Consider the following 18660-nt stretch of genomic DNA (forward strand, 5'->3'; position numbering starts at 1 on the left):
AGTCAATATTCTGTTGCAGGCCGTTTGGAATGATGCCAGAAACTGATTACAAATCGCACTGCATCCTCTTTGCAGCGTCCCCAGCGTCCCGTGAAGAAGCGAAATTTATATAAGATCCTGGTTTAAGTCAAAACCGAATGTCGTCATAGTAGGTACTCAGATATTGTTATCACCAAAGAAAGAAAAGAAATTCGCCTAAGGGGCAGTGTGGCACAGAAATAAGTGGGTAACGGAAGTTGACATTGTGATGTGTTATCTCTCAGTAAGGAATTATTATGTAACAGGGATAAAGCACATTAAAATATGTCGTTGTAGTAACATGGTATGGTAAAGGGTTTCCACTAGGCAGATCTGCGGCATTTGGAGGTGGCCGTTTAGTTACTCTTATCTTTGCAATGCATACGTGTTTAATGTAAAAACAATTTTGCCACTTAATGTAGGAACTTGCCACAATGTGTCCAATGGGATTTGTCGCCTTGTTGATGTGTATGTGTCCTCCCTCTCTCTTTTTCAGGTGCTAATTATTTTGTTCAAAATTTAGCAATAATATATTTCATCTTGTCGTGGTTATAAAAAATTATTAATTATTCAGTGAGTTGACTGTATGCCTTAGCTTTAAAAAAGTGAGTAGTTTGTCCTCTCTACAAGGAGATAATCAGAGATTTCCCTGATATAAGCTATCATCTTGGGCAACAAAAGAAGGGGACATGCTACATGACTTTCACATTAGTTGTGCCAATAAAGTTGCAAGACACTTGCCTTTCAGTCCACTTTTTATGGCATAGCATGTTAGCCAATTTCACAGTACATGTCTGATCATAAGTGGCCCAAGGTGCATGAAATAAATTTTAAACAATTATTTTCATCACTGCTTGTTATTTTGGGGTGTTATCCCGATGTGTGCAGTTGAATAAGCAATGCTTGAGAGATTTGTATTTTGAACATGGGGCTCTTCTAGCTCTAGCCGCTATCATAGCAGACTTCTAGAAATTGGGGCATTACAAGGAGGCCATATGGAATGGAAAGACAGTGTGTTGTAGTGTAGTGATGGAAACTGAAGCAGCTAATCAAGTGGCAGCAGTAACTGTTAGAAGTAATATGGGGAAGGCAAGCTGTAATTTACATAGCAAACAGTAGCTTTGCATATGACACAAAAGCTGTAATTTGCATAGCAAACAGTAGCTTTGCATATGGCACAAAATTTAGACTGGTCATCTTGGCTAAAACTTGTACGTTGCTGTTCATGCTTGCAGCGTTGGGGGTTATGGCACGGAGGTTGTTCGAATGTGCCGATCATTAGTAAAGTCACTCTGAACCCTCTCTGTAAAGTCGCCCATTCAGTGCATGTGTTTTTGTGGTCATGTTGGCTTCAGGTGCACAGCTCCTGATGTTGAGTGTTGGTAGGTGAGGTGTCGCCATTAAGCCTTCGTTGTTGTGGAACACTGGGGTGCCTCCCCTTTGTGTCTGTGCAGTCCATAAAGGAGCCATTTCTGGAGTGTGCACAAATATTTTCATGCTTGGGGTCACCCGAAGGCTTTACAGAGAGGAGGGGAAAGAATAGATGTCAGATTTAGCAGCTGTTTTGAAGTTCTTGAATATGGCAGCGATGGAGGCAGGGAGGTGGTTTCAGTCTTCAGAGGTTCAAGTAAATATTGGCGCGAGAAAGGGGTACACAAACTTTCTTGAGAATGATCAATGCGAGATAAGTTTGATGGTTGATGGAGCAACTTGGCGTATATTGTCTAAGCAGAGGTATATCTTTTGGATTTTTAACCCCATAGGTAATTATCCTTTCAGGTTCTGTGTGGTGCTTCCTTAAATAAGAGAAGCATCATCCCAGCAACCATGTTCCTGTGTGCCCCTTGGTCACAAAGTACTAGCCATAAAAACTAGCTGGTAATAAAGTGCCATGATGTAAACCTACTAACACAAAGGAAGGGGAGGGGGAATTTTGTGTTGCCAGCAAGATTGAAACACAAATGTACAAAATTTACCTAATGGGAATGCCTGGTGGCTGTGACTTGCTGGGGATGCTGTGTGACCAGTTGCACAACATGGCAAACCAGGGTGTAGAATTGGAACAGGAACATAATTGGTTCATTCTTGAATGTAATTCTTGAATGGTTCATTCTTTGAAGTAAAAAAAAAAAAGTTTTCGATTCAGGTTAGCCACCTTCTCTCTTTTCAGCTTTTCATCCATACACTGCCTGCACTTGTGGTCCAACCACGCTAGCTCATTTGTCAATGAAAATTGAAAATGACTTTGCTGCCATATTAAATGTGGCAGCACCATTAGTGTGGTTTTCAAATGTCATGTTGGGAAGCAGGTGGGCTAGTAATGCCATGACGACGTTTGAAATTGATGACCCTCAAATAGTTCTCTGGCGGTTGTGACCTACATGCAGTAGCTGAATTTAAGAAGCACTTCCTAGTTGTGAGGTCGCTTTTGATCACAGTGGCATATAAACTGAAGTTGGTGTAATAAAATGATGTGTTGCTCCTCAGTTGTGCTTCCATAGTGCAATATATTTAAAACACTTAAGGACTGAAGAACAGCATGCATACTTTTTTTTTTGTGTGTGCATGTGTGTAGCTCACAAGCCATATCGAGTTTTTATATAAAATAAATGCCTGCTGTAATTATTCTTAGTTTATGCTAACAAATATAAACAAGTTGAAACTGGTTTAAATCGGTGTAACCCCCCCCCCTCCCCTTTTTCTCTCTCTCTGGAGTTGAAGCCAAACTGAACCGTTCTAGCTGAATCGGAAACAAATTTTGGTTCGACATTCAGTGGTAAACAAACTTGATCAGTCACTAGCCAATATTATCTGAACATCTGAGCCAATAATTGTTTCTGTACATGAGGCTGGCAACATACAATTTCACTCTAAAGACTGCTTGCCCTTTCCTTCAACTTTTAAAATATCTCCTCCTCCTTCTGCTTTGGTAGTATTGTGCAAGAACTGACGTAACTGCTACTAAGTGGATTTGTTTAAACATTGCAACTAAGGGATGCCCATGGTAGAAGCAGAGATCATGATGATGAATTATTGGCATACCCTTTGAAATGTGGCGGTGACAAATAGTCACCTAGCCTGCTTGAGTTACTTAGATATGCTATACATGCTTTTCGTTCTAACAGTTTTGTATACGTTTCCTTAACCTTTCTTTCTCTTCCTCAAAACTTCCCCTATATACCTTCTGCTGCAACCTATGCCTGTAATGCATCCGGTCGTATCAATCTCTTCTCTACTTTTTTCCACCAATTCTATAAACGTCTCTTGCTAATCTCGACTGCTGACCGGTTGATGCCTCTGTCCACTTTAAATCCAAGCACTTCTGGAGCGTGTATGTTACCTACGGGTCTCACTGGGTGAATCCCTTCGCATTTCATTAGAATGTGCCGAGTGGTCTCCTGATCGCAGATGGCGCAGTGGTGCCATCTGGTGGCAGAAAATGATGCCACTGTGCCACTATTATGATCAAATGTGGACAGTGCAATGGTGGTCATGCTACGTGATCTCAAGGTCATGCCAATACAAAAGCTCAGCACATTGTTAGGCGTACCATAGTGGGCATTCTGTCACATGAATGCGGCGCACAACTTTGAGTGCAGAAGGAACAACGAATGGGCAGGCTGTAAAGGCGTGGTAGCAGCAGCATTTAATCGCCTGTAACTGGTAACATGAGGCTGATCCAAAACTTCTTGTTGGAATAGATTTGTGAATAACTGCCCTTTTATGCCATACACAAACTGCTCCTTTCATAAAAGGTGTTGTGGGCCCCTTTAAGCTTGCAGAAGACTAGTGTTGCATGCATTTGCAGACATGGAAGTGCAAACATACATAAATACAAACATACAAGACACTCTCGAACTTATGATGGTGTTCTTGGCCATGTCAAAAGCTGTGCTGCCTTTGCCATTATCAGGTTCAGCTGAGTGTTTCTAACTCTTTCTCCTTGCTCTTATTGCAGGATCCTGCTGGTATATTTGAACTAATTGAAGTAGTTGGAAATGGTACCTATGGACAAGTATACAAGGTTTGTGCATTGTCCACATGTTCAATAGTTTAAACATTCATTCTCCGTGTTTTAATACAGAAAAATGCAGCACAGCGGCAGTTGTCACACAATGTCTTTTTTTGTTCCAGGGTCGGCACACCAAGACTGGACAGCTTGCGGCCATCAAGATTATGGATGTTACTGAGGTAAGGATTTTATGAAGGAAAAAAGGTAGTGCAGGCAAGCAGCCTGAGCTGTGAAAAGGTTGTTAGCAGGGAGGACTTTGCACTTAGCCAATCAAGAGCATTACTAATGTGCTCGTAATTTCATTGTGACATCTGTAATTTCAAAACTGTATTGCCTGTTTTTAGCCTGTGTCATTCTTTGATTCGCTTCACTTGGAAGTATGTTTAAATAGTTAAGACATATTCACCACTTCTAGGAACAGATTGCAAGAAAGAGAGCACTACTATATTCCTGTTATAATAGCAGCTATTTTTACAAAAGGGCTTCTTTTCTTGCGAGGCTTGTTTGCCGACACATATACTTTATCTGCAGAGGGGGGGAGTCAACCACGCCATACAGTCACCAAATTATTGATATAAGGAAGGAGAAAATTGCTTTATGTTCATTATTACAGTAATGGCTATTCAAAACTCTGCATGCAAGTTCTAGTGTATAATACTGCTGGCATAATAGCTTATCAATTTGCGGGGAAGCTAGCAGATGGCCATCTTTTGTGGCATTATGCTGTGTGGCAAGGATTGGATGGGGTATTTTGGAAGTCCCCTTTTTTCCATAGATAACAGAATAAACAAATGTTGCGATGTAATATTTTCATGTCACAGGTTATCTGTCTTCATTCCATCGAGTGTATGGCATATTGGAGTGTAACATGGCTTAACGCCTACCAAGCATAATGAAATTTTATCACATGCCAAGATGCTTTGTGTCGTAACCTGAATTTATGCTAAGTCACAGCCTAGGCTTTTTGTGTCTTTTGTAAAAGTTAAGTCACTTCACAGCACTTTCCTCCCTCATGCCTGTTGGCATCAGGAATTAATTTTGTTTTTGTCATGGGAATCTCTTGAACTACATGTAATAACCTAAGCTACAGAATGCTTGAAATTACTGGAAGGGCTGAACTTGTCAGGCAGACCCTATTTTCCCTTTTTTGCTTTCACGACACCAAAGCATTTATGCCTTCTTGCCTTTCATGCATCGCAGGATGAAGAGGAAGAAATTAAGCTGGAGATTAATGTCCTGAAGAAGGTAAGTGTATAAGCAAGTTGTTGAACTAACATTCGCAAGTGTTAGTGTGCTACGTTGTTTAATATGGAATAGGTTGAGTGCAGTGGTGGTCCAAGTGCGCCAAATTGCCACGTTTGCCTTACACGGACATCGCAGTAGTGTGGCCGATCCCTCCGTTTGTGGACAGGCCTGCGGCTCAGCATTCCGAGAATCGGCGACGCGGAGTTCGCGACCAAGCTTCGTGCAAGGAATCCTCGATTGGACACGCCATTAAGCCTTTCAGCACTCTGTTTCGGAATTCGCGACTAAGCACATCGAGTTTGGCCTTTTTTTTTTTCTTTTTCTGCATTTCTAGTCGCTTTTGTATTATGTCTGATTGTATAAAACTATTCTCAGTTGTCTACAAGTGCTATACATAGGCAAATAAGATCTGTTTGCAACGTTTTCTGCTCTGGGCATGCGAGCTAAATGTCAGTCTGTCTTGCGTGTGTCCATTTGCTCTAAAGAAGTACTTAACAATTGTGTAGTTGTGACTTACCAGCTGCACCAAATGCCATGCACTTGCTTTTCTCCTGCTGGACTGCTACAAAATGCTAATGTGGCTGCTCCTAAATTGATACAAAACAGCTTTTTTTCTTGCTCCAAAAATTGCTCCAATTCTTAAACTGGCTGGACCACCACTGTGAGTGACAACCGCTTTTCCTCTTGCTGGTAGGAAATGCCACACAATTTTGCCTAAATAAAGTTTTGTCACCACCATGTTTCTGTGACATGCACTCTAAATTTGTGTTGCTGTACAGTGAGTAATGCAAGAGAAATACCATGCATTCTTAAGTGGTGGAAAGACAGCAGCATGGGTTAACATCAAGTGAAACAGGTTGCTATACTAATTGGGATTAAGAGGGAGAAGTGGGATTGAACAGCTCCTGTAATGCATAGAAGAGATAACCGGCAATTTATTAATGTAACAAAAGAGTGCCTAGGGACAGGAGGTGTATTTGACAGGATTGGATGGATTGGTGAGTGATTGAGAAAATGCAGGCGCATATCTGGTGCTGTTGATGTGGACATTCCGGTTCGTGATCAAAGATATCTGGGAATGTCCTTTGAGCTACAGTAGATGAGATGCGTTGGGACCCACCGCGGTAGTGCAGTGGCTATGGCATTGTGCTGCTTAGCTCGAGTTCATGGGTTTGGTCCCAACTCCAGCAGCCACATTTTGATGGGGGCAGTAACGCAAAAACACTCGTGGGCTTAGGTTTAGGTGCATATTGCTACACGCGTGTGGTATTTGATTGTTTGACCGAGGCGCGGGCGCCATCACTCGAGAAAAGAAGAACGAGCTGGGGGGGGGGGGGGGGGGGGGGCTCGCGTTGTGAACCTAACCGGTCAGCGCTGCAACCGCTGTTGTAAATACAACCTGTAAATAGTTGCCCGTTTTACTGACTCGTTCTTCGCGTAACAATATTAAAGAGGCCCAGGTCATTATTAAAAATCTGGAGTCCCCCACTACGGCGTGCCTCATAATTGCATTGTGGTTTTTGCATGTAAAATCCCAGAATATTTTATTAGATACCCTGGTGATGATTCCTTGAAGCTAATATTTACTTTTTTGTTCCTCGTGCAGTATTCTCATCACCGTAATATTGCCACCTACTATGGGGCATTCATACAGAAGAGTCCACCAGGCAAAGATGATAAGCTCTGGGTGAGTATTTTGTTCCTGTTTGCTATTAGGAGAGATGGGGAGAGTCGTGGTTTAGATCCTCACGGCTGCTTTTTTCATTTTCAGCTGGTCATGGAGTACTGCGGTGCTGGTTCAGTCACAGATCTTGTCAAGTGTAAGTGCATGTGACTTGTTTAACATTTTCCCTGCTAATGTTCTGTCCCACCGTAGTAATTATCAACGATTGTTTACCTTGCCAGCTCTACTTTTCTTGCTTCTCTGGTTTCTTAACCAAAGAAGTCATTGCAGTGTACTTTCTTCCACTAGTTATTTTGTAGTAACTTTCAATCCCTGTGGTATCAGCTAGCTAGAGGATCGGTGTTACAGGGTGCGTTCAAACACATAACAAGATTTACTTAGATTGAGGCATTTTAGAAAGGTACCATTTTGCTTTAATAATTGATGCTGCCTAGGAATCAATTCTCATTTCGGGAAATCCAGTTCATTTTGTTGAGATTGCTTTATGCAAGATGAGTATACCCATATTAAATTAAACAGACCAAGATAGATTTGGTTAGGGTACGGTTTGCTTTAAGTGCTTGGTATTTTAGTAAGAGATCCAGAACTGGAAGCGATTAGACGGGTGCGGTGGTATACCTTTCATCCACTGTACTGGTGTTCTGCTAAGCGCAGTGTGCAATAGCAACGTAGAAAGTTTTAATCACAACTACTAAAAGGCTTATTGCCATTTTAAAGGCTGATTATTTGTGCAAGTCATGCCTACCAGTAGCACAGTGTTGAACACCTCATATGTTCGTCAAAGTGTTATGCCATCGACTCCTTGGAGGGATACAAATAGTCAACTCTGGCAAGTGGAGGAGTGTGCGTCTCAAGACTTGCGTAGTAACTGCTCTTCGGTAATGTTCCTTGGCACTTCCTAATTTATTGATTGGCGCATTCAGCTCCTCTTCTACACTAAAGTGAAAGGGCACCTCTCAGGCATCTGTTTAACACAGGAATAACTGAAAAGCGGTAACCCCTTTGAGGACATATCAGAAATCACAAGAACCTGTAAAAAAGTGTGCGTGTGTGTGTGCGTGCATGTGCGCATGCGTTAATTTATACCTGTGTTTGCATGTGTGCAGATTACTTAGATCAGTTTGTAACGGGTACCTTTTCTAATTTTCCTTTGTTCCCCCCCCCCCCTTTTTCCCTTATTTTTTCGACGAAGATTTATGTTCATAAGTATGCTTTGTACAATCATGGCAGCTTATATGAAAGCAATTTTAAAGCACTTTCTTTTGTAAAGACATGGAAATGCAGTAATGTGCACAAGGCTCTGCTGTGCTGCCATGTTGAAGTTTAATGTAACATGCACAAGAACTAATAGAAATGCCTACTATGTTCAAGGACCATCCCTTGAACAGGCTCCTTACACCATCTGATGTTGCACAGAGAAATGCAGAGCAGTCAGTGAACTTGAGCTGTCTTCAGCATAGTACTGACATTCGAAGCTACGTAAGATAAATTTTTGTTCAGCAGTTTCACCAAGTGAATGCTAGACAAGCTCACTTCATCTTGCATATGAAAGAGTTCATGGTGAACAGTGATCAGCTAAGTCAAGTTCCTGTACAGTCCTCAAATCAATGCATTGGAGGAAGAGGGCAGAGCTGAAGTGCTTTCGCGTACGCATGGGTTAAAGGGACACTAAAGAGACAAATGATTTTTCTGTATCAGTAAATTACACTTCTACAATATCAAAAACACCACTCTTACCACAAAGAGACTCTTGGTCAGCCAGAAAAAGAGCAATAAGAAAATACGGGTGGCGACGTCCCCTTGAAGTTCCCGTGCTTGCTTGCTGTGATGTCATTGATTTTGACAGCATTATTCTAGGGCCTAGTTAATTCTTTAGCAGTAAAGATAGACTACATTGTGTTCTGAAGGAGCTGTAAACTAACATAACAAGTTTCAGGAACATTTGCTGAGCCAACGCGGCCTAAATACGAAAAAAAATACCTTGAAATCTGTGACTTCACAGCGATATACCGGCGTTGGGGATTCGGCACGTAATTCAGAAACAAACTGTGACCTCCGTTTTCTCTTTTAGTAATGAACCTGTTATATTGAAATTAACGACGAGTTTTCAAAAAAACGCTTTATCCGTATAAATTAATTTAGTGTTTTGCTTTACTGTCCCTTTAAAAGGGGCCCTGCACCACCCCTCGGGCTTGGTGAAATAGCATAATCTGCAGGTAGCATACACTGCTGTGAATATCTCGGCCAAGTTTTGCTGTCGTACGGGGTGCGTGAAGCTTGCAAACGGAGCGTGAAGTCACGTTTCTCCCAATGCTCTCGTTTCAACAGAAGCCGTGATCCTCACTCTTTTCTGTGTGCTTTATTTCGTAATAAAGCACATTCCTACACGCAGCTGCTATTAATCACTGCGGTCGGCTACACCGCAGCTGCCGTGAGGTGCCGCCACGAGCCCACTGGCTAAGCGCACTGCGGCTCGCTGAGGGCAACCGCATTTGGCTTACATTTAGCGCGTCGTAGGCACCAAAATCGGAAGTTGTGGCGTCTGTTAACATCCAAAATGAAATTTGAACTGTGTGCCACGATGACACTTCCAAGGCGGAGCGCCCCACTTTGCCGTAGCCTTCGCAGTGCAAGGCATTGACGAAGGAACGGGAGCACAAAAGAGGCCGTGCTTGCCAATAACTCCGCTTCTGCTGAGCACATTGAAGTACTTCTTGTGGCGAAGTATTTCTGAAATAGCCTATTTTCACTTCATATGCCTTGCTCCACTTCGATATAAAGTGGTTCAGGGCCCCTTTAAACTGCTAAGAGTACCAGCCATGACTGCACTTAATATGGTATTTACAGCAACCAAGGGCCAGTCACTGAAGGAAGAGTGGATTGCCTACATATGCAGAGAGATCCTCAGGGTAGGAGATGGTTTGCTGCTGTTATTTTAGTTATTTTGTTATTTTCACATTGCCAAATTACTCACTCTTACTCGCTCCCCCACCTTTGTCCTGTGCACCTTCATATGTAGGGTCTGAGCCATTTGCATGCCAACAAGATTATACACAGGGACATCAAGGGGCAGAATGTCTTGCTCACCGACAATGCTGAAGTGAAGCTTGGTGAGTAGCATATTGCAGCAATTTCCATGTTGCATCAGCTGAAACTAAACCCAGTTTGATTTACGATGCCACTTCAGTAACACAACGAGGTTAATGCAATAAAATAACTGCTATTGGTTCTCAAAGGAGCAGGGACTAAGTTAACGAAACTTATATTTGATTTGTCAGTCAATATAACAGGAGTTGATGTGATCATAGGCAAAGTGCTGGCAACTCTCTGTGGTTGCTTAGTGGCTATGGTGTTGGGTTGCTAAGCACGAGGTCGTAGAATCGAATCCCAGCCACGGCTGCTGCATTTCGATGGGGTTGAAAAGCGAAAACACCCATATAATTAGATTGAGGTGGACGTTAACTCTTTTCCTACCTTAGGGAAAATAGGTGTTTTTTGTATGTTACTGCATATGTTTTTTTTCTGAAGGAACTACTGTACTCGGTATTTAATGGAATACATAAACAGAAAGCAAAATGACTGAAATTTTCACGCATAAAAGTTCAATTAACGAGATGTACGTCATAAAAAAGATATTTGTTAAATCAAGATTATGCAATAAAATTGATCAGTTTGTAAAGACACGCTTGTATCTACTAAGAAAAAAATGTTATGAAAACTAATAAGCTATACAAAATGTATTTCCATCTATTAAGCACTGTCTCCGAAAAAAAAATCTAAATTTTTTATTGAACAGGTATTCCGCTACAAAAATTTAACTGCAAGCAATACAGTTGGGTGTGCCGGGCTGCGGCTGCCGATGTTCCCGGCTGGTTTGCGTCATCGTCGCTTTCAGACTCTGAGTCCGACGAAAATTCACCGTCCTCTGACCCGCTGCTATTCGATGTCTCGATAAGATCAGCCGCAGAGGCAGCGAAATCGCGATATCTGCGATCTCCCGAAGCATGCGCGTCATTTCCAGAGCTGGACATTTTTGTGTTCTGCTTTGACGATCGCGAAACTTTGGAGCGCGGAAAAAGACGAGCTGCTTAGAGAACAAAAATATAGTTTCTCCTCTTTCACGTCCAATGGCGCAGTGTGTCCGTGAGCGGCGCGGAAGGTCTCGAAAGCGGTGTTTCAAACCATCGATAGCGGGCGGCCATTTTTTCGTTCTTCTTCGACGATCGCGAAACTTCGGAGCTCGTTTAAAAATCACCGCCTCGCAGGAAAAAAGCGAACTGCTTAGAAAACTAAAGTATAGTTCTCCTCCGATAGCACAGTATGTCCGTGAGCAGCGCGGAAGGTCTCAAAAGTGGCGTTTCAAACCATCGCTCTATGCTAACGATGCCCAATGGGCGTGGTAAGGAAAGAGTTAAAGAACCCCTGGTGGTTGAGATTTTCCAGAGTTCCCCACTACGGCGAGCCTCGTAATCAGATAGGGGTTTTGGCATGTAAAACCCCATAATTTTTTTTTTTTTTAGTGCTGGTAAGTCATTAACTGCGCCTACGTTAAGAAGTTTTGTGAATCAGACTCGTGGTCAACTGTACTGAAAAAGATATTTTACAGTTCATCACAGGCATTTCTCTCATTATTGAATGGAAAATGATAACTTTCATTATATTTTAGTCACATATTATTTGAAAGTACTTGACAGACCAAGTACTACAGGTTGTTGATAAACAAGACAGAAGAAAAGTAAATGCAAAGCAAATTGTATGCCTAAACACAACAGCAAGAAAACTTTGTACAGAGTGCTGTCGAAAAAGTGTTAGAAAAAATATAACTAGGCTTAATGCCTGAAAGCAAAAAGCAATTCCAAGCACTTGTATCGCTAATCATCTTGTGATGTGAGAGGGGTTAAGGTAAAATGCATGTCTACGTGCTTATGGAATTTTCTCTGTCCGTCTATACTGTGGCACTATTGGGAAGGGCATTTCACAAGCAAAATGGCATGTGAAATGGCACCTGTTTCTTAGATGCAAGGAAAGCCTAGGTAGTTATTCAGTTGTAACAAGCACCGCCGTGGTTGGTAAGGGGTATGGCTTGATACAGCATATTTATGACAGAAGAACATAAGTGTTATGTTATGGCAAGTGCTTAGCAGATAAAGTGAAAGAATGAGTTACTACAGCTGCTGGTTATAATTGCAGGAAATTAATCAACTGGGGGGGTGTTATATTGATGTCTAATGTGTTGGTTAAATCGTAGACCAGATTGGAAAAGCAAACTCAAGCTGTAAATGATTACACATGGGGAAGTGTAATCTGCAGCCATTATATGGGGAGTTATGTTGCATTGAGTATTTGGGAGAGGTTAATTTCATATAAGGAGTTCCTACTGAACTTGTCATATACCTTCATGGTCAAACTGAAGCACTTTTCTATCCTCTTTGTGCTTAAATTGCAAAGAATGTGCACGCTCTGGTTAGCTGGTGCTCTAGTTTTGAGAAAACCTGAGGCATATTTTGGTGTCTGTTTCTTGTATTAATTATTGAGATCCCTGCCTTGTTCTGAACAGTGGACTTTGGAGTAAGTGCTCAGTTGGACCGTACAATAGGACGACGTAACACATTTATTGGAACTCCTTACTGGTAAGTGCTCGTATTAGCCATCCTGTTATTCACATGCCTTCAAATGCATTTTGATATGGAGGTTTATTGTTAAATTTTTCTCAGCCACAGCTTTAGGCTCTGTTCACCTTGCAACAGCATGCATTGTGGACAATGATGGTTGTCTAAGAATGGCATTCTCTTTAAAAAAATGGCAGGGGAAACCACAAAGGCAGAAATTTCATGTGTTCTTGTATCAGAGCAGCACTATGTACCTATAATACAGGGTGTTTCAGCGAACACTTTCAGAATTTATTTAAGGTTGCCTGTGGCAGATAGCCCAATTCTAGTTAATGAGCTGGTCTACTCGAAGAGGACATTACTTGCACAAAAAACTGACATGCATAATAGACTAATTAACAAACACTCACCAATTAAGTTTTTAACTAGTTATCTGATGGCCCATATTGCAATTTACAAATTGTAGCCGTGGAGATCGCAAGGCGGATACACTTGGAATTAATTCTCACGATGACACCAGTTTCGAGATATTAATTCCCGAACTTTGCGGAGAAATGCATTGGCGTTCCAGTTAATTTTGTGCTTCAATGCATAAAGCGACATTTTGTTAAGAATTTAACTGGAACGCCAATGCATTTCTCCGCAAATTTCGGGAATTAATATCTCGAAACTGGTGTCATCCTGAGAATTAATTCCAAGTGTATCCGCCTTGCGAACTCCACGGCTACAATTTGTAAATTGCAATATGGGTCATGAGATAATTAGTTAAAAACTTAATTGGTGAATTTTTGGTAATTAGTCTAATATGCATGTCAATTTTTTGTGCAAGTTATGTCCGCCTCTTCGAGTAGACCAGCTGATTAACTAGAATTGGGCTATCTGCCACAGGCATGCTTTAAGAATTTTTGAAAGTGTTCGCTGAAACACCCTGTATATAGCATCGACAGCCAAGGCTGGACCCTCAAACATTTCCACATTCTCCCCTAGCAAGTGGCTAAGTGCCCTTGGGTTAGATAACTTTTGGCACTCAGCATTGATCTACATTGTCATTACAGTATAGACCACTTATAACGTAACCGCTTATAATGCAGGACCGGATATCGTACGGTCTTTTCAGACTCCCGTTAATTTTCCCATAGCACTCCATGTATATACGCATACCGCTTACAGTGCAGCCGCGTGAGACGAAATACCGGTTATAATGTGGCTTCTGCGGGAAAATCTCGCCGACAAGGGCGGCAGCGAGCACGCTTCTCAACAAGATGCGTGCTGCCAGCCGGCGTATGCATTATTTAGTGCAATCAAACTCTCGTTAATTCGGACTTATTTGGCCGCACATCGGTTAATCCGGACTACTTTCGGAGCTCGGTGAGCGAGGAGCGCCGCAAATGTGCGACGCAAAAGAGCAAGAATGGTGCTAGCGTCCAACTGAAACGAAGAGGCGGAGTCCGCATCGCCACAGCCATCAGTTGAAATTGTACGTGAATGACAGCAACACCGGAACGCTTCAAGCCTATTTGTGTCTTTAAAGCCTATATTCTTGCATTTACCGCTGCGCATAACGCCGCGTTGGCCGCAAGCTTTCATAACTGCGTAGTCATCCACGATCACGTCGATAGCGGCCGCGGTTTTCTCCGCAGCGGTTGCGGCAAATAGTAGTTTCGTTTTTACACGGTAAGCGTGTCGGCCGCGTGCCTAGAAAACTGCGTAGTCGCCATCGATGATCGCATATATAATACCACGGTTTCGACCGCCAGTTGCAGCGAATGGTAGTTAATTCGTCCAGACTTGGTGCGTGCGTCGGGCACGTGCCTTCAGCACCGCAAAGTCGCCGTTCATAATCGTGTCGATAGCGGTCCCGGTTTTTTCCGCTGCAGTTACGGCAAACAGTTGTTTCGTGTTGACTCGGTGCAAAGCTGTCGAGCTTGAAGAGCACCGGCTACATCGCGATTATGTTTTCACCAGCTCACTGGCGAAAACGTAATCGCGATGTGCGCGCGATAATACAAAGCGCGTCTACGTGCTTCGTCTAAATGTTTTGCATACGTGCAGTGCTTGAAAATCGTTGTTTTGGTTATAGTGCGATACCGCTTATAGTGCAGATATTCGCGACTCCGGCGACTTAAGTTATAAGCGGTCTACACTGTATTTTGGTGTTGCACGCTGTGTTAGCATACAGCTGCAGCTGTTCCTTATGTTGGCACTTTCCTAATATGGTTCAGTGGAGGTCATGTTCAATTAAATTTATAATTTTCAATCTTTGTGAACTTTAATTGCAGTATAAACTGCACAAAGTGACCCCCTTGTACGAGGGGAAGATGCTTTGTGCATGCCTTTCCTTTGATTAGGCTGCCATGTCTTATGCGTGCAAAGTAGAAAGAAACGGGATCAAGGGCAACAATGAATTGTATAGTGTGATGAGATTGCAAAATTCGTGAGCATAAATTGACCCTTTTCTCGGCAATCCCGTGGGCGCTGCCATGTTTGATCACGTGGTGATGCATCCATTGCTTGCCTCAGCTGCCTCCGTTGCCTCTGTGTTTACAATGGATGTACATGACGCCCGGTGCAGCTCGGGAAACCTCCCTTTTGGAAGATATCGTAGACACTGACTGGGTGAACGACACAAAGCTTTGGCCACAGCTTCAGAGGACATGCAAAAGCTCTTTCGGAGCTCATTAACTTTGTCCAAATGGTGTGAGCAGCGTATATGGTGCTTGTTCTAAAAATGTATTCCAAGCTATCCAAACTTTCCGCTTATGAATTGAATCGAGATCAGTGTGTTTTGTTGCTCTTCGTTCTATATTTAGCAAATACTTTGATGCAGAGGCTTGTCATGTTTCTGACCCAGTGAAGTTCGTCGGTGCAGTCATTGTCTGATTTCCTGCCTAATTGCTCGCGGGTGTGCTCAGTTGCAATAGATTTGTTCTTGCTGCACACAAGGCTTGGAACATAGCTGTTTGTAGCAATGATGTATTATCGCTAGTAACTCTTACTCCTGTGAACAGTTGCGAAACATTCAGCTTCGACCATTTGTGTGCTGTCTGTGTAGTTGCTGTCGCCTTTGCTTTGGCGCATTGATTCAAGTGTGCACTCATTCACATAATTCCTAATACGTTGGTGTTAGAGTGTGCGTAAGTTTTCGCGCGAGTTGAGGCAGATGTATGTAGACAATGTGCACGAAACTTACTGTGTCAGGAAGCGGCACTACTTCCTTTGTTATAATTTAATGAGTGGTGCTCACTCTTGGCGACGTTCCGAGGTTGGAAGTATTTTCCTTGGAGGTTTGCGATACAACGCTTGCAGATGAGTTAAATTTCTTTTATTCTTGAGCAAAGTCGTGCATCGAGAAGGGCTGGCAACACAGGTTGTCCGTATGTAGCAATGGCCCGTGAACTTGTTCACACATATTCATTCCATTTCTTAATATGCCAGTCACTATTTTTGTAGCCAACAGCTGCGCACATCTTCGATCCACTGCTCCACATTTTACAGCATGCACGGTGCATGAGCGAAAAGGCAGTTGCATTTCCGACAGCTGATCACACAGAAACAGGGCAAAAGTGATAATAGTTTCGTATTCGTGCACTTTCGCTGAGGCAACGTGCGGCGCTTCGCTGAAAGCGCCATCTCATTTCTCGAGAACAAACTGCTCCGTGAAAAGGATCATAGCAGTGGTCTGGGCGAAACATGACGGATAATTAGAGACCTTGGGGGAGAGGTATTTGGCATGCAGTGAACTAAACTGGGTCTTTCGTAACAATGATTATAGTTGTGATCACTAGTGGCACGCTATAACAATCTGTGAAAACATACTTATCCCTTGATATGTATCTTGCCATAAGTGAAGGTAGTGTGCACAGTGTATGTGGCTGCTGTAGGCTTGTTTTGTGGAATGTGCTCACACATAAATTTAGATTTCTTGGAGGGTAAGGCATACATGTGCAGTTTCATAAGAATGAGTAAAGGTACTATGCTTAAATTCTGCTGGCTGAAGTGGTTTTTATGCCATATTTATGCACAAATGCTTGCATTTGAAAAATGAATGTATTAAACTAGAGAATAGGCTAAAGTATTTTTTTTTTTTTGATACTGTAGGATGGCCCCCGAAGTGATTGCTTGTGATGAGAACCCAGATGCCACATATGACAACAGGGTGAGTATACTCAGCCTACTCAGTGGCTGTGTAGACTAGTTACAGGAATGACAACACCACTTTGGTTTGTCACATTTCCACCTTTGTATTTGCATGTATATGTCGCATGTTCGTGGCTTCCGTTGTGGCTAATCTGAACAGAAATTTTCCCTTACAACCTTGATATTATGTGTACCTTGCAGAGTGATCTGTGGTCCCTTGGAATCACTGCACTTGAAATGGCCGAGTCACAACCACGTGAGTTCCTTAGCTTTTCATTTCTTGGGGCTGTGTGATATGTAGTTACTAGCATATTGTGCCTGGGCTATGATTTGTGAGTTTGTGTCAAAGCACCGAAACGCTGATGATGTAGCTACCATTGTAGCTTCTCTGTACTCAAGTAAATCCCACATTTGCAGGAGATGGAAGCATGTCTTGCTCCGCCATGAAAAGAATGGTGCCCAACACCAAAATTTGCAGTTGAGGTTAAAAGTAGTTCAGCATTTAACAAAACATTAAGGTGTTGCTCAACACCAAATGATGAAACGGAAGGCTATTCCTTTCCAAGCTTTGCCATTGGCCCAAGGGAGCTTGGGCCACTGGCGTACATTCAAATGCCATACATCGTTGCACGACCCACCAAAGCTAGTTTTTCTAGTCGTGCGACTTTTCTCATCAGGGTTGGTCTTTTTGTCTTTTTCTTCAAATTTGTCTTTTTCCATCAAATCATACGCATTCATACTGTGCCTTTTTCTTTTTCCAGCTTTGTGCGACATGCATCCAATGCGAGCGCTGTTTCTAATCCCTCGGAACCCGCCACCTAGGCTCAAATCACGCAAATGGGCTAAAAAGTTTCACAGCTTCATTGAGACGGTACTGGTGAAGGACTACCAACAGAGACCATACACAGAGCAGCTGCTCAAGCACCCTTTCATCAAAGATCAGCCCACCGAGAGGCAGGTCTGTAACCCAACTCCTTGAAGCTGCTGGTTTTGAGAAGTTGATAGTTAGCAACCCCGGAGAATGTTTAGTTTTTCTTCCTGTTGTAGAAACATGCATCTCGCACTGTCATTGACGCATAAAACATGAACGTTGCATTTTTATATGTGTGCACAGAAACTGGAAGATTTTGACTGGTTAATGTGAAAGTAGTGGCACCTTAGTTCTCAGACAAGTCAGTGCATTGCCAACCAACCATGCTGTTAAATTGACCATTTCAACTGCGATTTTCTAGTCTGGCTGTTTGCATTTGAGTTGTCCTATTTACATTTAACTTGTCCACAATATGTGCGCCTTTTACTGTATATTGAAGAATGTAGAATGGACATGTACATACGCACCTCCTAATCTTATCATCATCATTCATCGCTCTTTTTATCCCCTCCCCCCTTCCCCAGTATATAGTAGCAGGCCAGAGCAAACTAACGCCCAAGCCGACCTCTCTGCCTTTCTTCAAATAAACCTCTCTCTCTCTCTTGCTCTCTGCCGTTCGTTCGCTCTCCGTGAAAGCGCGCGTCCCTTCCGCACTTTCACTCTCCTATTTCACTCATTCATTAGAATAGGGTGCATCATTGTACTTGAATATAGACAACTTGAATTTCGGTATTCGATTGTAACGCGAGGGTCGACTTCAGGTAGCAAAAATCTGGAAAAAAAACTCTCGTTACGATCGAGTAAATGCAGTAGTCAAATTTGAAAGGATTTACCTGTTGTATTTATGCCTGGTCATCTCGAACTAAAGCTCCTTTTCTGTCAGCTTAATTTCATCTGGTTGAATGCATGCGTGTGGGCCATCACTGTACAATGCGACATGCTATGCCCACAAACTGCGGGCTTATTATTTAATAAGAAGCCATACTCTGAATGTGTAGATATGGTGTACCATGAAAATATAGCTCAGTTGTAACAAGAAGGGGCAAAGCTTACATCATCTTCGAGTAGCACATAGCAATATATA

General features: G+C 42.5%; 1 protein-coding gene across 7 annotated transcripts in view; it reads left to right on the top strand.

Annotated features, from left to right (window-relative positions):
- The window catches only part of LOC119442407 (serine/threonine-protein kinase mig-15-like), an 83491-nt gene that overhangs the window by 1850 nt on the left and 62981 nt on the right, over nt 1–18660 (top strand). For all 7 annotated transcript variants that reach the window (XM_037707271.2, XM_037707272.2, XM_037707274.2 and 4 more), the window contains exons 2-12: nt 3977–4042; nt 4153–4209; nt 5231–5275; nt 6882–6962; nt 7047–7095; nt 9807–9868; nt 9979–10069; nt 12517–12589; nt 16667–16724; nt 16907–16961; nt 17467–17663. In XM_037707271.2, coding sequence (XP_037563199.1) covers nt 3977–4042; nt 4153–4209; nt 5231–5275; nt 6882–6962; nt 7047–7095; nt 9807–9868; nt 9979–10069; nt 12517–12589; nt 16667–16724; nt 16907–16961; nt 17467–17663 — 834 coding nt within the window. The remainder of the gene's footprint in view (nt 1–3976; nt 4043–4152; nt 4210–5230; nt 5276–6881; nt 6963–7046; nt 7096–9806; nt 9869–9978; nt 10070–12516; nt 12590–16666; nt 16725–16906; nt 16962–17466; nt 17664–18660) is intronic.

Source organism: Dermacentor silvarum, chromosome 2 (assembly GCF_013339745.2).
Source record: "Dermacentor silvarum isolate Dsil-2018 chromosome 2, BIME_Dsil_1.4, whole genome shotgun sequence".
Classification (NCBI taxonomy): Eukaryota; Metazoa; Arthropoda; class Arachnida; order Ixodida; family Ixodidae; genus Dermacentor; species Dermacentor silvarum.